Source organism: Cervus elaphus, chromosome 8 (assembly GCF_910594005.1).
Source record: "Cervus elaphus chromosome 8, mCerEla1.1, whole genome shotgun sequence".
In the NCBI taxonomy this organism is placed as follows: domain Eukaryota; kingdom Metazoa; phylum Chordata; class Mammalia; order Artiodactyla; family Cervidae; genus Cervus; species Cervus elaphus.
This window is the reverse complement of record NC_057822.1, coordinates 14,686,347-14,705,388: the sequence shown is the minus strand read 5'-3', so window position 1 is coordinate 14,705,388 and position 19,042 is coordinate 14,686,347. Positions and strand designations below refer to the sequence as shown.

Sequence of the window (19,042 nt, the reverse complement as noted above, 5' to 3'; positions counted from 1 at the left end):
GGGCCAAGGCTCCCAACCCGCAGCCTCCTCATAGGGGTGCTCACCGAGTTCCTTCTGCACGTGCTGCGGCAGTCCCAGCACGGTGCTCCGCCGCTCCCGACGCCGCCTCCCCGACTTTCCAGATGGTTTGGGAAACGAGTCATGGGGCCGGAAGGTGGAGCCTGGGGGCCAGTCCAGGGGAGAGAAACTGTTAGAGCAGGTCTTGGAGCACATTCCGCCAAGCACGACTTTTACAGAATATTAATAAGAGCTCTATGAAAAAAGATTTTCCACCATCAAGTAGGCATGGGCTTTAACTGGGTTAAAGCTAGATGCTCTTCCGCAAGGTTCTACTAGGTCAATAAGGATAATTTCCATTTAGTGAACACTTATTATGTGTTCTAAACGCTTGGCATTTGTTCCCATAAGGTAAGTATTCTTGTCCTCCTTTCTATAGAACATCAAACAGAAACAGGGAGAGGTAAAGGGTTGGCCCAAGATCACACAGCTGTATCAACACGAGGCTCAAACCCAGGTTTCAACTCTGAACTATCCTGCTTTTCAGTTAATGTTCATCACGAATCTCCAAGAGGACATAGGGTACTATGTTTCCTGAATTCACTGAGTCACAGAGTCTTGGGAAACACTGGATTAGGGGGAAAAGGGAAAGCTGCACATGCTGGGTGCCCGCCGCTCCCCCCTCCCTTGCCCAAGAATCCCCGGCGGGTGAGCAGACACCTTTGCGCTGGATCATCTCAGAGCGGATGGAGAGCGCGTCCTCTGCCGTGGAGCTCTCAGCCGTGTAGGACGTGGTCTGGCTGCAGAAGGAGATGCTATCATCATCTGGCCCGGTGCGGGAAGACTGTTGGGAGAAGAAGGATCAACCCAGAGGTGTGAATGGGGCTCACCCTTGCCTCCGCAGGCTCCCCCTTTTGAACTTCTGACTCACCCCTCCTAACCTGCCCCAGTGTCACCTAGCACTGAGCATGCATCAACCAGAGCTACCCTGGACCAGCCCTCAGTGGGCAACTAGTCCAGCCTTTCACAATACAGAAAGGAAACAGATCCAGAAAGGTTCAAAGACATACTTGGCAGAGGTCAAGTCAAGCAGGGAGGGAGGAATACAGTCAGGACTGAGCTGGGGGCGGGGCGCACCTGTAAGCTCTGGGTGTCTCCATGGTCCCAGGCACCCTTGTTCAGTTTCTGTTTTTCTGAAAGACATCAGACAGGTATGCTGAGCCAGGCCCCTGACTTTGCGAGCTGAAAGCATCGCTGGACGGGGAGGGAGGCAGTTACCTTGGTGCTGGAGGGAACGGAGCCCCTCCTGGGCCTGCGTGTGTAACTCTTCCAGGTGAGGCGGTCGCCCACTGGGGAAGAAGACATTGTCCTGGTGGTCATCCACTACAGAACCTGGACCCTGGCCGGGCCCTACACTCAGTCGTTTGTCGCTCTCGGCCTTGGCAGAGCCTGGTGGGATGAAGGAGGAAGGAAAGTAAGGCCCAAAGGCATCTGGGTCCTGCGAATGCACTGGAGCAAGGGCACCCACAGTCCCCACAGTGCACAGGGCACCTGCCCGGTACAGACTTCTCCTAGTCTGTACTCACAACCCACAGTCCCTGGGTATATACTCCATACACACAGCCCCCAAGAATTGGGTTGGCTGAAAAGTTTGTTTTCCATAGCATCTTATGGAAAAACCCCCAAATGAACTTTTTGGCCAACGCGATACATACTCAAGCTGTATCCAAGTGTACATGTATCTGAGTACCCACACGATGCAAAGGGCCCCATATAGGGGCACATACGCCCATTATAGATGCACACAACACCCACAGGCTTCGTTCAGTGTGTATACAAACAAATAGCATCCAAGTATAACCACATCTGCGTGCCCACACCACAGCACACCCAGCCCCCAGGTATACACATGACTCCCACAGTCCCCATTCACTATCTATGCAAACAGTACCCATATATACACACAACTGTCACTCAGAGGCCCGTGTAAGACACTCCAGTGTACACACAGGCCAGAGCAAATACATTCCTCTTGTCTCCAGATTCTGAGCTCCACTTTACAGAAAGACAAACCACCTTTCTGTACACCCCCTTGGCCCAGGTCCATGAAAAAGACACAAGGGACACTAGGAAGGGGCGGGCACTAACACGGGTCATAACTGGATTCCCAGAAGTCCTGGGGTGTGGGCTAAACCAAGGATATGGCCTCCTGGATCCCCCACTCACCCATGCAGCTGTCCCCTAGTGGAAGGATAGGCAGGGGAGGGGAGAAGATGGACCCCAGCCCCTCCACTCCCAGAAGAGGCAGGTCCAGCCTCTCTTGGGGACCAGTCCCCGTAATCCCCCTCTCTTCAAGGCCCAGGCCCTGATGCCAAGGAGCCAGGGATCCATTACAAAGGATCCTGTTACAGGCCCCGCCCATGGAGGAGCTGGTCATCTAATCCTGGGAATAGGGGTCTGTGTCAGCACTGTGCAGCCCCAGCTCCCCTTTAAATGGAACCCACAACATAAGCAAAAGCTCGGTGTGGGTCACGTGACCTTGGCAGCACCTTGTGGAGCAACAGGAACAAAACAAGCCCTTTAAAGGGCCACGCCCCAAGATCAGGGTCTTCAGCTCAGACACCTGACCTGTCCCTTCCTCTTTCCTCAGCCCATTCCTCAACAGCTGAGCTCCTGCCCAGGGAATCCTCAGGAAACCCACAAGGTCAGAGGTGGGTGCGTCTCTCAGCGATCCTCTCCCTAATCTCCAGAGTTTACAAGTCCATAAACAGACCCCAAGAGGAAAGGTCTTGCCTAAGGTCACCCAGCAAACTGCAGTCAGAGCCAAGACAGGTTCCCAGAGGGGCCTCTGAATCATACCCACACTTGGAGGCCCTTTGGCACCCCCAAAAAGTCTAATAAGCTCTGGCCCCTACATCTTAATCCAGGCCTGAAAGCCCATATCCTAGAAGAAAGTGAGGAGAGGCCCCCTCCCCTCAAAACAAACCCCCAGGCCTTCAAACAGGATTTCCCTGACCTGCTCCCCAACTTCCAGGGTCACTACTTTCCTCCTCATTCTGCTTCCCACTGGCCATCCTCCCACACACCTGAGCCCACCTGGGAGGGGGTGCCCTATCTCTTGGAACTGAAGTACTGGGATGTACCCAGCAAAGTATGAGCACCCCTGGAGGAAGGCAATCCTGCCCGAGGGCTGCAGGCTTCAAGGTCAGAGACACCTAGAGCCGCCCTCCGAACGAGCAGAGAGCAGACAAAGGCAGTGGAAGAGCACCGGACAAAGGCATCGTGGCCGACAGGGCAGCCTGGCCTCATTTCCAGCCCCCAGCCCGCATCCCATGACCTTCCCCGGCCTCGACCCCCCATCCTACAGAAGAGCCTGGCAAATGGGGGTGTCGGGGATCCCTCATCTAAGCCCCCCAGCCACACCCACTCACCCTTCTTCTTAAAGAGCCCGAGGAGCGCCGGGAGGTGGCGGCCCAGGAACACCACCATGACCGCAGGCACCACTGGGGTCGTCCCCTACGCTGACCTCTCCAGAACACCCGGCGACGCCTTCTTCGCCAGAACCCAGCGCTGAGGGGACTCTGCCAGAGCCTAGCTGCAGAGCGCCGGCTCCAGCCAGAGGAGGGGGAGGGGCTGCTCCCCAGGTCCTCCTCCCACCTTCGCCACTGATCCCGCCCACCACCGACACCGCCCCAAGTGCAGGGCTGGGACAGGAACCCTCCCAGGCTCCGACAGGGAAACTGAGGCCCAGAGTCTCTGAACACCCTGCTCTTGTAGAGGGGATGACTAGGAGGGTCAAAGATAGTTAACTCCAGGGGCCGCCTGCTGACTGCCCCCCACCCCCGTCACGTTCCCAAGTCTTTTTCTAAATAGTCAGGAGCCAGAGCTAAGGCAAGGGTCCCAGCTGCCAGATGGGAGGTGGAAGAGCCACTAGACTAGACTTGGCATGATGCCCAGCCCCAAGTCCTCCTGGCTGGTGAGGGTGCTTCCCTGGGGAAGGATCTCAGAGCAGGCAGCAGCCAGGCAGAGGCTCAGGACTGCCTGTGGGGATGGCAAAGCCACTGGCAGAGGTTCTGGAAGAGTGGGAGCCAGCCCAGGACACATGCTGGGAAGCCAGGGAGACACCCATCAGGTAGCAGGTGCTAACAGCCCCTCGTGTGTGTGTGTTCGGCCCCAGATTTTCCAAAGGACTGTCTTCCCACTGGGGTGACGTGACATCAGCAACCCCAGAAGGAAGTACTGTGAACTCTGCAAGGCCACCCAACAGAGGCAGGCCTTCCACACAGACTTCTTGCTCCTCCTGCCCAGGATCCTTCCCACTGGCCTCACTCTGTGACTCAGTGACTCTGCTGGATCACTAGGCAAGGAGAACAGAATTAGCCAAGAAACAGCTCATAGATGAGGGCAGTGAGAGTGGGGGCAGGAAGGCACTTGCAGGGAACTCAGATCCAGGTTCAAATCCAGCTCCATCACATACAAGTTAACGACCCCTTATGGAAACAAGGCCAATAACTACTCTTTGTAAGACATTTATTTAAACAGCAAATATTTATTAAACTAGTACTAGGGGTTATAGCTAATGGAGAATTTTTACCTTGTTCACCAGTATATCCCTAGTGTCTGGCACATACAATGAGTTCAATAAATATTTGATGAATACATGAATGAGATGAACTAGCAGAATAATTTCAGATAGTGAAGGCTGAGGAGCTATGACAGGAAGTGCGTAACTTGAGGGGGCATCAAAGGAAAGTCATTGGAAGCAAGACCTAAAGAATGAGAAGGACGGGAGGGGTTGAAAAGAAAAAAAAAAAAAAAAAAGAATGAGAAGGAACCAGCCAGGCCAAGTGCTGGGCACAGAATCTAGAAAGAGGCAACAGCAGGCCTAAAGACCTGAGGCAGGAGTGGTGGGGTTTCCCAGAACAGAGAGGAGGCCAGTGTGGCTGGAATACAGTGAGCAAGGGAGAGAAAGCAGGTGAGAAGAGGCAAGAGCCAGGTCAGGGAGGGCCCCGTTGGTGCTGGCAGAGTCTGGATTTTATTCAAAAAACCCCAAGAGGTCAGTACAGGTTAAGCTGAGTATTGACAGTGTTAAAAAAGATTGCCCCTGGCAACTCCAGAAAGAGTAGCTAGCTGAGGGACTTCCCTGGAGGTCCAGTGGTTAAGACTCTGTGCTTCCACTGCAAGGGGCACAGGTTCAATTCCTGCTTAGGAAACTAAGATCTTGTATGCCATGCCAGGCGGTTCAGCCAGAAAAAAAAGAGTAGCTGAGACTGTGGAAGAGAAGGTCTGTGAACCATAAAGTGCAGTCCTCCAAACTCACCTAAGGACACCCCTGTCTCACAGCACCTCTCTCTGAGTCCCTAGATATCTAAGAATTCACAGTGGCTCCCATGCCGTAAGATCCTTCTGCTGGTCCTTCTCCACTTGCTGTGCCACTTCTTACGGACCATTTCATGCAGACAGCTGAGACTTCACTCTCCAGAGAACAAAATTCTGTGGGGCTACATAGTATAAATCCACAGATCACTGAAATCTAAACAACACTTAAGAAATAGGCTTTTTTTCCCCTTTGGCTACACTGCATAGCTTGCAGGATCTTCGTTCCCTGAACAGGAGCTGAACTCCAGGCCCCAGCAGTGAAAACCCAGAATCCTAACCACTGGACCACCAGGGAATTCCCAAGAAGCAGGCACTTTTATCTCCATTTTACAGATGAGAATAATGGACACCAGAGAGGGGAAGCATTATAATAAAGCTGGTAAATGATGGGGCAGCACTGGCACTCAAGACCACTTGAATCCAAAAGCCATGTTCTGCCCACTGTGCCAGCTACAAACCTGATCTCCCCTCTGAAGAAGCGGAGATCACCCCCACAGATGGAAGGTTTCTTGGCCACATTGTTGACTCTTCCTTCCCTCTTAGGCCAGACCCATCCACCCCTCTTATGAGTCCCACTCAAACAGAAAAGAGCAGTAGACTGACACTTGTAGGGTGAGTAATTCATGCCAGGCACCATGCCAGATGCTGGTGGAAGGCAGTCTCTGCCCTCTCAGATCTGACAACAGTCCTTTGAGGTAGGTGCTCAAAGGTACTCTCCTGGTAACTGACCTGTGAGGCTCAGAGAGCCTGGAGACTACCCAAGCTCCGGCTGGCCCCCAAACTGGAGCCTTCAACCCTGCAGGACCAAGTCATGCTCAGTTTCCCCAACCAGGGAAACTAAGGGCTGAGCTCTTCTAAGTCAGGGGCGGGGGGAGCATCAAGGTCCCAGGCCTGCAGCCTTCAGTCAGGGCCACAGCTGCAAATTCCCTCGTCTGATCCAAGGCTCTTACACTTGATAACATCTGGTTCCCCCAGCAACACCCTGTCCCCAACCAACTGCAGCGTGGCCAAGTCAAAGCCACTCTGAGCCACTTCAGCCACAGGTCGACACACCTGTAGCTCATCTGGGGAGAGGCTCAGCAAGCCGAGTCTTGGGTGGAGAGCACTGGACCTCGCCAAGAAACTGAGGCCCAGAGGATGGAAGGACCTTGGCAAAGGCCAAACTTGGGAGTCCGTATTCCAGTACCTTCTGCCCCAGCTGAGTCCAGAGGTGCAGCCGGGCTGAGGCTCACCGCGCTGCCTCCTCCGCCTACCTGCCTGGGGGAGGAGGCTTCCCAGCTCTGAGAAGACACCTTGATCCCGGGCACGCCTCCCGAGACGCAGGGCACACCAGGAAGCACACCTGCAGATGCCGTCCACCAGCAGAGGTGTGCAGCTCGCACCTCCAAAATGTCACACTGGGGCCACCCCCACAGGCGGGCCCCTCATGAACACATCCACAAAGTACACCCACGCCTCCTGAAGCCACGTGAGCACCACTGCACAGATTCACGCAGGGCCCTGCCAGATGGCTGCTTGTACACGAAGGCAAGTGCATGTATCCGTGGCTCTGCGGCCCTCCTGTGCCTGGGAAGTCAGGAAACGGGCAGGGAGCCCCCGCCCCTCCAAGGCCACGTGCACCTGTGCGCATGCGTACACACTGTCTTGGCAACATCCTCCATGGGGTGAGGCCTCAACCTGCCCCATTCCAAAGCAAGGGGCGGGGGCTGCGGCGCGCCCACAGCCAGGCCGGCCTGACTCAGGGGAGAGGAATGAAGGGGGAGGGCACAGCTGCCCAGGTGGCCTTGCTCTGGAGCCAGGATCCAGGATCCAGGGTGTTTGGAGGCCCCTGCGTCTCAACCTCTCCGCAGCTGTATTGGTGGGCCACCCAAGGCCCGGGGACCAGGGCCTTCCTTTCCTATAGGAGCAGCATCCAAAGCACGGGTAGATTTTATTCTCTTAGAGGCAAGACAAAGGGAAGTAAATGTAACTCTCAGGTGGAGACGCTTTACAGTTCTCGACACACTTTCCCCTCTACTGTCTCAAAGAACTCGAAGAACAAGAAACCTGAAAGGAAGGTGTGAGCTCCCCTCTTATGAATGAGTGCAAGGAGGCCTGTGGGAAAGTGACTTGTGGGAAAGTGACTTGCTCAAGGTCACCCAACCAGGAAGTGGCTGAGCCCAGAACCCAGGTCTCACTCCAAATGCCTTAGTGACCCTAAGTCTTGGGAAGTTAAGGGGTTGGAGAGGGGGAAGGGGGGAGTAGCCTCAGTCATGGCCCAAAGTGGGGGAACTCTGCACCCCACTTCTGCACAATGGGAATCCCCCTTCCTTTTCTCAGTGCAAAGCTCCGCCCCAGCCTGGGAAGAGCTGACAGGCCGGTTCTAAGGTAAATATTGGGGGCAGGGAGTGCCAGGGACAGGGAGGGAAGGATCCCATCCCACAGGCGCCTGGGGGAACAGACAGTAACACAGGGAGGAATTAGCTACCATAATATTAGTAAATGTCATAATGAGTTTCCGGGTCAGTATCTGTTGCTGACAATGACATAATAATCTCTTTCGGCCAGGGTGCGATTCTGACTTTCCCAAACCCTTTCCTTTGTTCCTTCAAGGCATGATTATCCTCATTTTATAGATGCCAGAGAGGCAGTCACCATGAAGCCAGGAGAGAAAAAGGCTGGGAGTCAGGTCTGGATTCCAGGCCTTGAACAAACGAATCAGCCTCTCAGGGTATCTGCAAGGTGGGACTAATCCCCACTCATAGAGTGCCTGGGAAAGTTAAAGCCATGCAACCAAGTGTAAAGGCAAAGTGTTATCATAGAGGGAGCCTCTGCCTCTCCAGGTGTGGGGCCTTTGTGTGTGTGTGTGTGTGTGTGCACGCGCGTGCATGTATGTGCGCACACAGTCGCTCAGTCATGTCCAACTCTTTGCAACCCCAAAGACTGCAGCCTGTCTGGCTCCTCTGTCCATGGAATTCTCCAAGCAAGAATACTGGAGTGGATAGCCATGCCCTTCTCCAGGGAATCTTCCTGACCCAAGGATCGAACCCATGTCTCCTGTGTCTCCTGCAATGCAGGTGGATTCTTTACCTACTGAGTTTTTACTTACAACAATAAATAAGCTAGCGCTGACTGAGTGCTGACTGAGACACACATGGTCTCACTAAATGCCCCTCGTCATACAAAGGCACTCCCCTAGGGTTAGTGACCTGTCCAAGGTCACACAGCTAATAACGGCAGAGTCAGGATGTGAGGCCAGCTCAGACTGGCCGCTGCTCTTCCCATGCCACCAGAGGCCTCCTCTCCCATCCACTTGCAGAGCGCTCTTCAAATCTCAAGTGGCGCTAAGAACCATTTTTAAGATAAAGTCTGATAAAGGACACTTAACATCAGCTTCCTATCAGCTCCTCAGTGACTTAGCCCCATCTGGTAGCTCTAACCCCCCTGTTTGGAAGGAAAGGGAGTTCAGATCCCACACCAGATATCCCACTGCCCTGGGAGTCAGAGGTCCTAGGTCTGAGCTCTCACTGCCCCTCCACTGCAGTCCGATCCTGAACCAGGCACTGCCTTCTTCGGGCCTCAGTCTCTATGAGGTGGGAGGGCTGGGGAGACAAGTTCTAAAGAGTCTTTGGCATGTATGACTCTGCCCCTAGAAAGAGGGGAGTGGTCCCTCACTTTGGGTCAAGGCCTGGGGCAGCGAGGGGGTTCAGCTTATCTCAGATCCCTCAGACCAGAGAGGGCTGGCCCAGCCCTTTATCTGGAAGCCCAGGGCTCCAACAAGCAAGTCTAGACTTACAGTTGATCACAAGTCGTCCCACCCTAGTCAAATGAAAGAGATGTAGAAGGAAGGGGACAGGGGAGGTAACAGGAGCACTCCTCCCAGTTGTGGCCCTGGGGCTCCAGGTCCAGAGGCAGGGGGAGTCTGACTCCACCAATGACTTGGTCCTGTCCCCCAGTTTCTTCACCTGCAAAGTGGGAAAAATAAACCCTACCAGGAAGAGGGCCGTGTGTGTAAACCTGACAGCATAATGCATGTGGGGACAGGAGGTGGGCAGGGTGCTGGGGGTACTCCTTGAGCTCCCAGTTCACATCCTCCACCAGTCCCCCAAACTTCCCAGGACTAACTGCCCAGCTGGCCTGCGGCTGGGAGAATTGAGTTGGATTCCTAAGAACCAAGGTCAAACAATCCTAGCGGGTTCCAATTTCTTTCCAGTACTGAAGAGGCCTCTCCCCATCCATCCTCACCCTTCTCTATGGTTCAAGGACATTTGCAACACAGGGCCAACCCTTCCTTAAAACTCAGTTTCCCATCTCACTGCCCACCAGCTCCCTTGCTGAGCCCTTGGAGGGTTCAATGCTTAGTCCTCAACCCCTGCCCTTCCTCCACAGTGTTTCCTCCACCTTTGCTCCCCACAGGGTCCCAGTCTCCCAGGGCCTCAGGCTTTCTTCATCAGAGGACCTGCAGGCCCCTCCATCAAAGGAGCAAATCCATCTATACCTAAAATAATTAAGAGCGCAATCTTTGGAATCTGACAGGCTTGGGTATGAATCCCCATTCAGCAACCTCCTTGCTGAGTAGCCTTGGACAAGTGACTTAACTTCTCTGAGCTCCAGCTTTCTCATCTGTAAAATGGGGAGAACAATAGCTTCTGGCTTGTAAAACAGCTAGAGGACATGTGAATTAATTGATGTAAAGGGTTGAGCATAAGGTTTATCTCTGCATAGGGCTTCCCTGGTGGCTCAGATGGTAGAGCGTCTGCCTACAATGCGGGAGGCCCGGGTTTGATCCCTCGGTCAGGAAGATCTCCTGGAGAAGGAAGTGGCAACCCACTCCAGTACTCTTACCTGGAAAATCCCATGGATGGAAGAACCTGGTAGGCTACAGTCCATGGGGTCCAAAGAGCTGGACATGACTAAGCGCCTTCACTTTCTTTTCTATCTCTGCATTATCTCTGCTACCATCCCCCAGTCAAGCAGCCTCAGGCACAGAGCCTTCACAGCCCTCTCTGGCCCATAGAGCTCAACATCTGATTAATCCCGGGTCCGATCACTTCTGCCGTCTCCTCCCAGTGTCTCTGCAGCTGCCACTCCTCTTCCACTCCCACAGCCCTCACCCTGGCCCCAGCCTTCACTTCACCACCTCTCCCCTGGATTACTGCAACAGCCTCCAGACTGTTCTATGAGCCTCTAGTCTCACCACCCCACGCCCCCAACCTGTCCTGCCTGCACCTGCCATCCTCCTAACACACCGCTTTCATAGGCTCCTCCCTTGCTCAAACACCTTCACTGGCTCCCTGTGGTCTATAGACTGCAGCCCTCTCTGTTTGCCTTGCATTCTTTCCCCCATCCCTTCACAGACCAATCCAATGAGTAAGTACTCAAGCCTCAGTCCCATACCTAGGCCTGTGTCAGCAGAGGCCGAGGCCAGGGAAGCCTCAGAATCCTCAGCAGAAGTAAAAATAAAAGACTGAAGTTTACATTCACATTTTCTCCTCCCAGGCACAAGGAAGAAGCCTCAACTACGTTTCTTTCCAACCTCCATACTCAATATCAAAGCCTTTGTTCGTGACCATACCCACAGCTGAAGTGCATCCTTGACCAGGTTCTCTCATCTAATCAAAGTTCAGTTAACGATACAGTTAACTTTTTTCTTTTTCCCTTTTTTGCCATTCCACATGGGCATGTGGGATCTTAGTTCCCTGACCAGGAGTTGAACCTAGGCCCCTACAGTGGAATCGCACAGTCTTAACCACTGGGCTGCCAGAGAAGTCCCAACAGTTAACTTCTTTAATACCAGCTCCCCACAACCCAAAAGCCTTTTAATATATAGCCTAGAATATTCCCTAGCCCCCACACTTATTTCTGTGTTGCCCTGACATTGCTTTCTGGGTTTTTAGGAACACCTTCAAAGCCTGGTTGACCCTTGAGTTGTAGCAGGAACTGGAAGAACCCAAGGGCTGCTAGAAGCCCCAGGCCTCTTCCTTAAGGGGTGGAGGGCAGACGACTGTAAACACAGCCCTCCTACTCTCTCTGTCCCCTACCACAAATGGTCACAAGTCTGGACCCACAGCTGGTTCTCAGGAAACCATCAGATTAGAGTGGCCATCTGAGGGCAGATGGAGATCCCCAGCCCCAGCCCCACCCACTCACTGCAGATTCCGAGAGGAGAGACAGGTGGGCACAAGCCAGATTTCAGGATTACTGGGACAGGGAGACTGGAAGGTTCAGGAGTCTCTCATCAACCCAGCTTCTGAGGAGCCTCAGAGAGCCTACCAGAATTTAACTAACCTTCTTCCTAATAACCATGATTATTCTTCAGACTGCTGCAGGCAGTGACCTTGGATAAGCCCACCTTCTCTAGACTTCAGTATCTTTCACCACGAAATAACCAGCCAGAAACTGCAAGGATCCCAAGAAGTCACCTAAGCTACGCCGCCCTAATTTGACAGACAGGCCTCCTCTAGGAGCCAGGGAGGTCCAGAAAAGTGAAAGCAATTTGCTCAAGGTCATTGAGCCCACACCAGAGACACTTGGAAAACACAGACCCCCGAATTCCCAGGCGTGGTCCTTTCTGTCACCCCCTGCCTGGAGGGATGAGATCATCAGGCTCAATTCAGAACCTCTAGGAATGTGGAACCTGGGAATACAAGAGTGTATTCCCCACCACAACAGGGAGGCCCTCCTAAGCCATCTTCTCTGGGAGTCTCTCATTCCCAAAGACCAGCAGACACCAGACTCTGTTGGAGACCCCTTACCTTGTGGGGTAGTGGGTGGCTCACTGTCCTGCCCCTATCCCATGTCTGGATTCACCAGGTGAGGGAACTAGGCACTCTCGACAGCCCCTCCTCCATAACACCCCTTGGGACGCGGGGATACCCTGAACCGCCACACCCGCTAGAGGAAACCAGGAATTCCGGCTCCCAGCCCTGGAGCTGGAGGCCTTCCCAATTCTGCCCCCTCCCCCCGACTTGGAGGATGGAATGTGACACGCGGAGGGATCCCGCAGCACGCCGGGAAGGACTGCGTTCCAGCTCAGTGGCTGCACTGAAAGGGGGAGATGCGGCAGCGACCACGGGGACCGCGGGTGGGGGGGAAGGGGGACAGATAGAGGCAGCGGCGGTGCGGATGGGGGTGGGGAGGGAACCCAGAGAACCAGTCCGACTCCCGATCACGCCAGATGGAGGCGGCCCGAGTCTCCAGCCCCTGGGCTCCTGCTTCTCCCCTTCACCTTTGTCTCCCCTCCCTCCTGCAAACTTTCAGCCTGTGGGGGCTAAAGCCTGGGGACCAAATGTGCGTGCGTGAGTGTGTCTGTGTGTGTATAAGTGCTTTAGGGTCTGGATGGTTGTGCAATTTTGAACCTGTGTATACATGTGTGCCTAAGACGTTGGGCAACTCTACCTACATGAATGATTGTGCCTGAATCTGTGCGTGTGGTGGTGTTTGTGTGGCTGTATAAGCTGTATACATAGGTAAGTGTACCTGAGTCTCAGGATCCGTGGGTCCCACGATGGTGTGGGTGTGAACGTGTATGTGATTTTGTGTCTGCATGTCCATACGTCTCAGTGGGTGTTGTGTATGTGACCGTGTAGATTGTGAACATGTACGTGCGCCCGCCCGCGGGTATTCGTGCGTACATGTGTCTGTCTGCATGTGAGGGGTGGGGTCTGTGCGGGGGATTCCCGGCCCCCCCAAACTCACACCCGACAAGCCCCGGGAGGGGGCAGCAGCGGCGGCGGCGGCTGCGGCAGGCAGACCCTCCTCCCCGCCTGCCCCGCCCCCACCCCCAGCCCCTACCTGCCGGCCGCTTCGCCGACCGCCCGAACCGCCAGAAGCTGCGGGCCCGGGGGCCGCTGGGGGCCTTCCTCTTGTGGTGTGAGTTGCCCATGGTGGGCGCGGGAGCCGGCGCGGGAACCCTAGCGCAGCCCTACCAGCCCGGCCGCCGGGCCCGCAGCCACAGGAGGGAGGCAGAGAGAAGCGCGGGCGGCCACCGCAGGCGCCCCCAGCCCCGGCTCGGCCACGCCCCCGGGCTCTGCGGCCAATGGCCGGGGAGGGGAGTGGCCGGTTAAGGGGCGGGGCCTGGCGCAGCTCCGTCAGGCCCCACCTCTCCAAGGACCTGGGAGACCTGCTGAGCCGCCCCGCCCAGTTGCTCTGGGAACGGCCGGGCCTGTCCAGGTGGGGCCCTCGAGTCGCTCGCCCTCCCAAGCCAGGGACTGCCTGCCTCTGAGGATTGCAGTGGAACCAAGAGAACTAGGGGCCCGGGCTCCAGAGAGGCGGGGTCCGAAACCTTGCTGCTGCTAGGGACAACCAACCACTACCCCGTGAGTGTCACGTGTCTGCGTATCTCGTCTCTGCTTGTTTGTACAAATGTATCTATCTGACTATATTTCTGTAGTAACCGTGTTCAAAATAATAACAGAACACTTTTATATAGCACATAGTATGTGCCAGGCACTGTGATAACTGCTTTCATGCATTACTTCATTTCATCCACAAAACAACTCTATTAAGGTAGGTATACTTTTTGTCATCTCCATTTTACAGACGGGAAAACTGAGGTTCCATGAAGTTAACTGATGAGCCCAGAGTCAAACAGCATTAAGCTACAGAGCCAGTACTCAAACCCAGACTGAGACCAATACCCACTGGTTCAAGCTACCTACCCCTCCACTTTATCTGTGCCTCTCCATGACCTTGAAGGACATATACTTGGACATTTGTATTTGTGTGCTTGAATGTGGCTGTGTAGTTGTGTTATCTGTAACCCTGAACATGTAGGTTCCTCTCTGTGTAGTCATCTGAGTGTGACCGCATGCCTGTATACATATAATTGAGTCTGTTTACATTGGTTTCAATTTGTGTTTTTGCATATTTGCCTGTGTAATTTTGACTCTCAAGCTGGTGGAATATCACTGATTTTTGTGTATTTGAGTGTGTAACAGTCTGCTTCTGTGCATGTAAGTGAAAAGGTTTGTCTCTAAGACTGTGTAACTTCATGTGCTTTTGTGGATCAGTATGACTGTGCAACTGTCTATTTGATACACCCATATCTGGGCTTCCCAGATGGTGCTAGTGGTAAAGAACCCTCTTGCCAATTCAAGAGACATAAGAGATGCAGGTTTGACCCCTGGCTGAGGAAGATCCCCTGGAGAAGGGCATGGCAATCCACTGCAGTATTCTTGCCTGGAGAATCCCATGGACAGAGGAGCCTGGTGTACAGTCCATAGGGTTACAAAGAGGTGGACACGACTGAGGCGACTTAGCATGCACACACATACCCATATCTACATTGGGAGGGGGGGGTGTATGTGTAAGTAATGGAGCACATGGGTAAACATACATGAAACAATACATGTCTATGCATGTGTCCCCCTCTCTCATCTCCCCTTATACAAGTCTTTGTTTCTCAAAGCCCAGGCCAAGCTTTACCTCTTCTGAAAGCCTTCCAGGTTGCCTAAGGCATCCACTTCTCATGTTCTCACAAGTCCCCTGTGTCCAGGGACCTGCCCAGGGCCCTGCATACTGAGCAGTGACTCTCCTTTATGATCACTCTACAATCTCTCCAACAAGGGGCAGCCTGGTACAGAGAGAGCTCCACTGGGCTGGGAGTCCACAGTCCTCAGTTCTAATCCCCTTATGGTTCATCTTTCTGCCACCTGGGCAAGCCCCTCCACCACACCACACTGCCTCTTATGCCCAGTGGCTCTAAGACACCCTGTTCCTGCCCTGCAAGATGGGAGAATTAAAGCTGATCCACACCCTCCCTGAGGCCCCTCTCTTGCTGAAAGACTGAGGTTGACAACAGTGCAGTCCCTGGGGGCTGGTATTTTATTCATCCACCCAGAAGATACTTACTGAGCACACACTGTATACCACGCCATGTGCACCAGACTCCCTGCTTTGCACAGAGAAGAGGGTCCCAGTGTCAGAGCTAGATGAGACCTCAGAGATCTGTTGGTCCATTTCCCTTAATTTACAGGTGGGGAACCTGAAGCCCATGAAGGGGAAGGTTGGTATGGGAGAGCAGACAGAAAACACAAGAGTAAAATACAAACCCCTTGGCATGAATGGAGTGAGGACAGGCATGCAGAGAGCTTAGAAGGTGCCATAGCCTTCACAGGAGACCCTGCAGGAGCTAGTCCTGCCCACCAGTTCAGCCTCATCTCTGACCACACCCCTCTCATTCTCAGGGCCCCAGGACACAGAACTGCTTGTGGCTTCCCAGTGCACATCTCCAGGCCTCACACATGCTCCTTCCTCTTCCACCTCTGCCTGTCCCCAGGGCCCTGCTAGCCAATGTCCTTCTCCATGTCTTCCTTGCCCCCCTCCTTCTGCAGCCCAGTTCTCAGGGCTCCCCTCTGCTGATACAGTACTGATCACACCCATACCATCACTTGTTTCAAGGCAACAGTTAGTTTCCTTGGCATCTCCCTGTCCAACCAGAAAACAAGTTTCTCAAGGACAGTGATCCTGTCACTCCTCTTAGTAGCCCCAGGCTCAGATCGCGTCTGGCACACAGTAGGTGTGTCCCACGTGTTTTACAGAAACTGGTGGAGGTGGTGGTGATGGCACCTTAAGTGCTGGTGGAGGTGAAGAGGCACAGTTGGAAAAGGCTAAGGCACTCCCCCAGTCTTACAGCCTTCCACTGCAAAGGCTGTGCTTTGCTCCTGGGCCTGGGGGGGACGAGTACTACCAATGAGCCAAGTGCCCAGGAGATCCTGGGGTATGACTGGTGGGAAGAAGTAGGTGATATGGAAGACGAATGAACCAGAACTCCTGGAACCACAAGACAGGGCTTGAGTGTCTCTTGACCCTCACCCGGCTAGGGACTTGGAGGAGAGGGTGTCTGTAAGCAGGCAGGAGACCCGACTTAGAAGAGGCCCCACCAGCAGCCTCCTGGGAAGCATGCATTTTGACAGAAGATTCAGGGTTTGAGCCCTTGGCAGGCTGAGCTGTCTCTGTCTGACCCCTCCATGCCAACACAGAGCACCCTGCTGAGTGGCCCTGCTTGATTGATGAAGGCCCCCAGGACAGTGGATGGAGCCCAGAGTCCTAGGGAGTGTAGTAATGGGGGGAGGTGGACAAGGAAGCTGGTTCCACCAACCTCCTTCCCCATGTCAGCCACAGGACTGGAGGTGGGGTCTTCAGATGGGGGCAGAGGGGTGTACCTGCTCTCCCCACCCCAGCACATTCACTGCAGCCTCAACAATATACAATGCCTCCTCTTATTAGTTTTCTTCAGCATGTGACAGGCCAGGAGCAGCTGAGACAGCTTTGAGAGTTTGAGGAGAGGGGAATTTCCAAGGGGCAGGTGGGTGGAGGGAGGCTCCCCCTCTGCCCTCTGCAGACAACAGATTAAGAGATTTTTCTGGCCACAGGGTGTAGCCGCCCCAGAGCAGCAGATCTCGCTGGCAGCCCTGCTTCAGGAGCAGAAAGTGGTGGGGGGGGAGGGCCGCCCCCCCCCCCCCAGCCTGAGGGGGATTTCCAGGAGAACCTGGGCCCTGTGCCACGGGGGTGGGCAGGGGAGGGGGGGTACAGATTTGGGGCCTCCGTGAGGAGGGAGGAGAGGCAGTTGAAACGGCCCCTGAAGGTGTCAGAGCTAAGGGAGGGGATGAATGAGGCCTTCTTGGCCTCGCTTCCTGCTCCTCTCATCCCACCCCCATAGAGGCCCCTCTCTGCAACGGGATTCTCCATCTGAAGTCAAGACAAAGGAGTGGGGAAGCTGAGGTCAGCCTGGCAGGTGTGGGCTCCTGTTCTGCCTCCAACACTGACTGGTGGTATGACCTTCAGCAAGCCACTTCCTCCTCTGGGCCTCAGATGCCCATCTGTATGTGCCATAAGGGCTCCCCATGACATCTCAGGCCATCAGCTCTGAGCACCTAGGATCTGGAGATGCCCATGCTCTGGGGACCCATATCATACCACCCACCTATCACCGGAAGCCACTTTTTAGGGCCAGGCCCTGTGCTGGGCAGGGCAGAGGGAAAATACAAGTCAGCCCAGATCCTGCCCTCAGGGTGTTCAGAATAGTGATGTCTGCTGATGCCTGTGCTCGTGGAACCGGACAGCCAGCTGATCCCAACCCCTTGCAGGAGCCTTGCCTGATTCCAGCTCTGCAAATGCCTCAACCCCAGCTTCCCCTCATCCTTCTGTTATAGCTCATGTCACCTGGGGAAGCTGTCTTTGATTCCCCCCTGGGATCTCTCTGTTCCCTCCTTGGTTACACTTCTTGACCCTTAATTACTTGCTCAGTGTCTACCAACCCCCTCAAATCAAGAAGTTCATGAGGACTGGGATCTTGTCTTTCTTTCATCCCCAGGACAGAGTCCGGCCCATAGTAGGTACTTAGTACCTAGTATTAAAAACTTAAGAAGTATTTGTGAAATAAATTAGTGAGACACCGTCTCCCATCTGAACCCAGGGCAGATAATGCTCATTCCTTCAGAGGGGCCTGGAGGAGGCAGACCCAGACTCCTCTGGGGAAGCCACTCCCCCACGGACGCATCCCAGCCCATATGACATTAGTCCAGGCCCCAGGCTAAGGACGCTGAGATGCCCCTCCCCATGAAGAAGGTGCCAGAAAAGCACATCCTGTCCAACTCCAAATCGCTTGAGCACCCTGCTGTAGAGTCCAGGGCAGTGATTTCCCCGGGAGTATCACAGAGAAGATGACACTGGGCCAAGTCTTGAGGATGAATAGGAGTTCTGGATGGAAAAGGAGAGAGAACACATCCTCGGTGAGGATCAGTGCATGCAATGGCACCGAATGTGGAACTGCATGAAATGTGTTTATCGACAGGCAAAGAGATATCACGCAGAACTCAGAGAGGCAAAGTGACCACTAACCAAAGTGCCTGTGAGTCCTCAGTTTGCTTTAGAGCTACACAGGCCCCTTCCTCAGCAGGAAGACTTGGCACCATTCACCTCGTTCTCCTGCATTTCCTCACCCACCCTCCTATGACATCCAGGCCACTGGGTCCTGATGTCATGTCCACCCTACTGACCAGAGGCAGGCTCTCCTTCCCTTAACACAGCTCCCACCCCCAGCCTCCCTTCCGGCTTGCTCCTCCAGCCCATTTTCAAACCCACAGAATTCTAGAATGAGAAAGGGCCACTAACAGTGGAGGCCATTAAACCCCATCTTTATTAAGAGAGTGTCTTTGCCAAAAGTGGGGCAGGACTTGGCAAAGCAGAACTCACACTCAGGAGTCTCTCTGTAACCCCATGCCAAGGACGGTTTGCCATGAATGAGGGCCAAAGTTCATGGGGTCAAATCGGCTGAACCTGGCAGGGTACCTCCTAAATTCTCACTATCAGTACCCCCGCCCCTAGCCACTGCCCCCTGCCTGAGAGAAACCTTCAGGAGGGCTGGCATACGTCTTTCCCCAAAGGTGGTCCCAAGCTCTACAGTTACTCCCCACCAGAGTCAGAAACACTTCCAACCTCATATTATCTCGTGTGGGGAGTGAGGCCTCGGGAGGCCAACTGAGTGGCTCTGTCACTACCACGCTGTCTTCATCACTTCCATGCAAGTGACAACCATGCCTGTCTTGTCCCAAGTATTTGCCTTACCCTGACCAGTGCCTGACACTATATGGTAAGGAATATGTCTTTTTCACCCTGGAGGAGGAAATGGTAACCCACTCCAGTATTCTTGCCTGGAGAATCCCATAGACAGAAAGGCAAGCAG

The 19,042-nt window shown here is 54.2% G+C and overlaps 1 protein-coding gene and 1 long non-coding RNA gene across 5 annotated transcripts in view; one reads left to right on the top strand and one right to left on the bottom strand.

The window, feature by feature from the left end:
* The window catches only part of KIAA1522 (KIAA1522 ortholog), a 28,095-nt gene that overhangs the window by 5,102 nt on the left and 3,951 nt on the right, over positions 1-19,042 (bottom strand). For 2 of the 4 annotated variants that reach the window (XM_043909625.1, XM_043909626.1), the window contains exons 2-5: positions 1,276-1,446; positions 1,135-1,190; positions 718-841; positions 45-161 (exon numbers count right to left, since the gene is read on the bottom strand). In XM_043909625.1, the coding sequence (XP_043765560.1) occupies positions 45-161; positions 718-841; positions 1,135-1,190; positions 1,276-1,446 (468 nt within the window). Of the gene's footprint in view, positions 1-44; positions 162-717; positions 842-1,134; positions 1,191-1,275; positions 1,447-3,428; positions 3,562-13,149; positions 13,319-19,042 lie in introns of those variants that run through there. The other 2 variants (XM_043909627.1, XM_043909628.1) reach the window with 2 other exon arrangements.
* Positions 708-3,571, top strand: LOC122698513. Its single transcript, XR_006342355.1, has 4 exons — positions 708-870; positions 1,198-1,471; positions 2,648-2,708; positions 3,443-3,571. It is a non-coding gene; the product is annotated as an uncharacterized LOC122698513 (long non-coding RNA).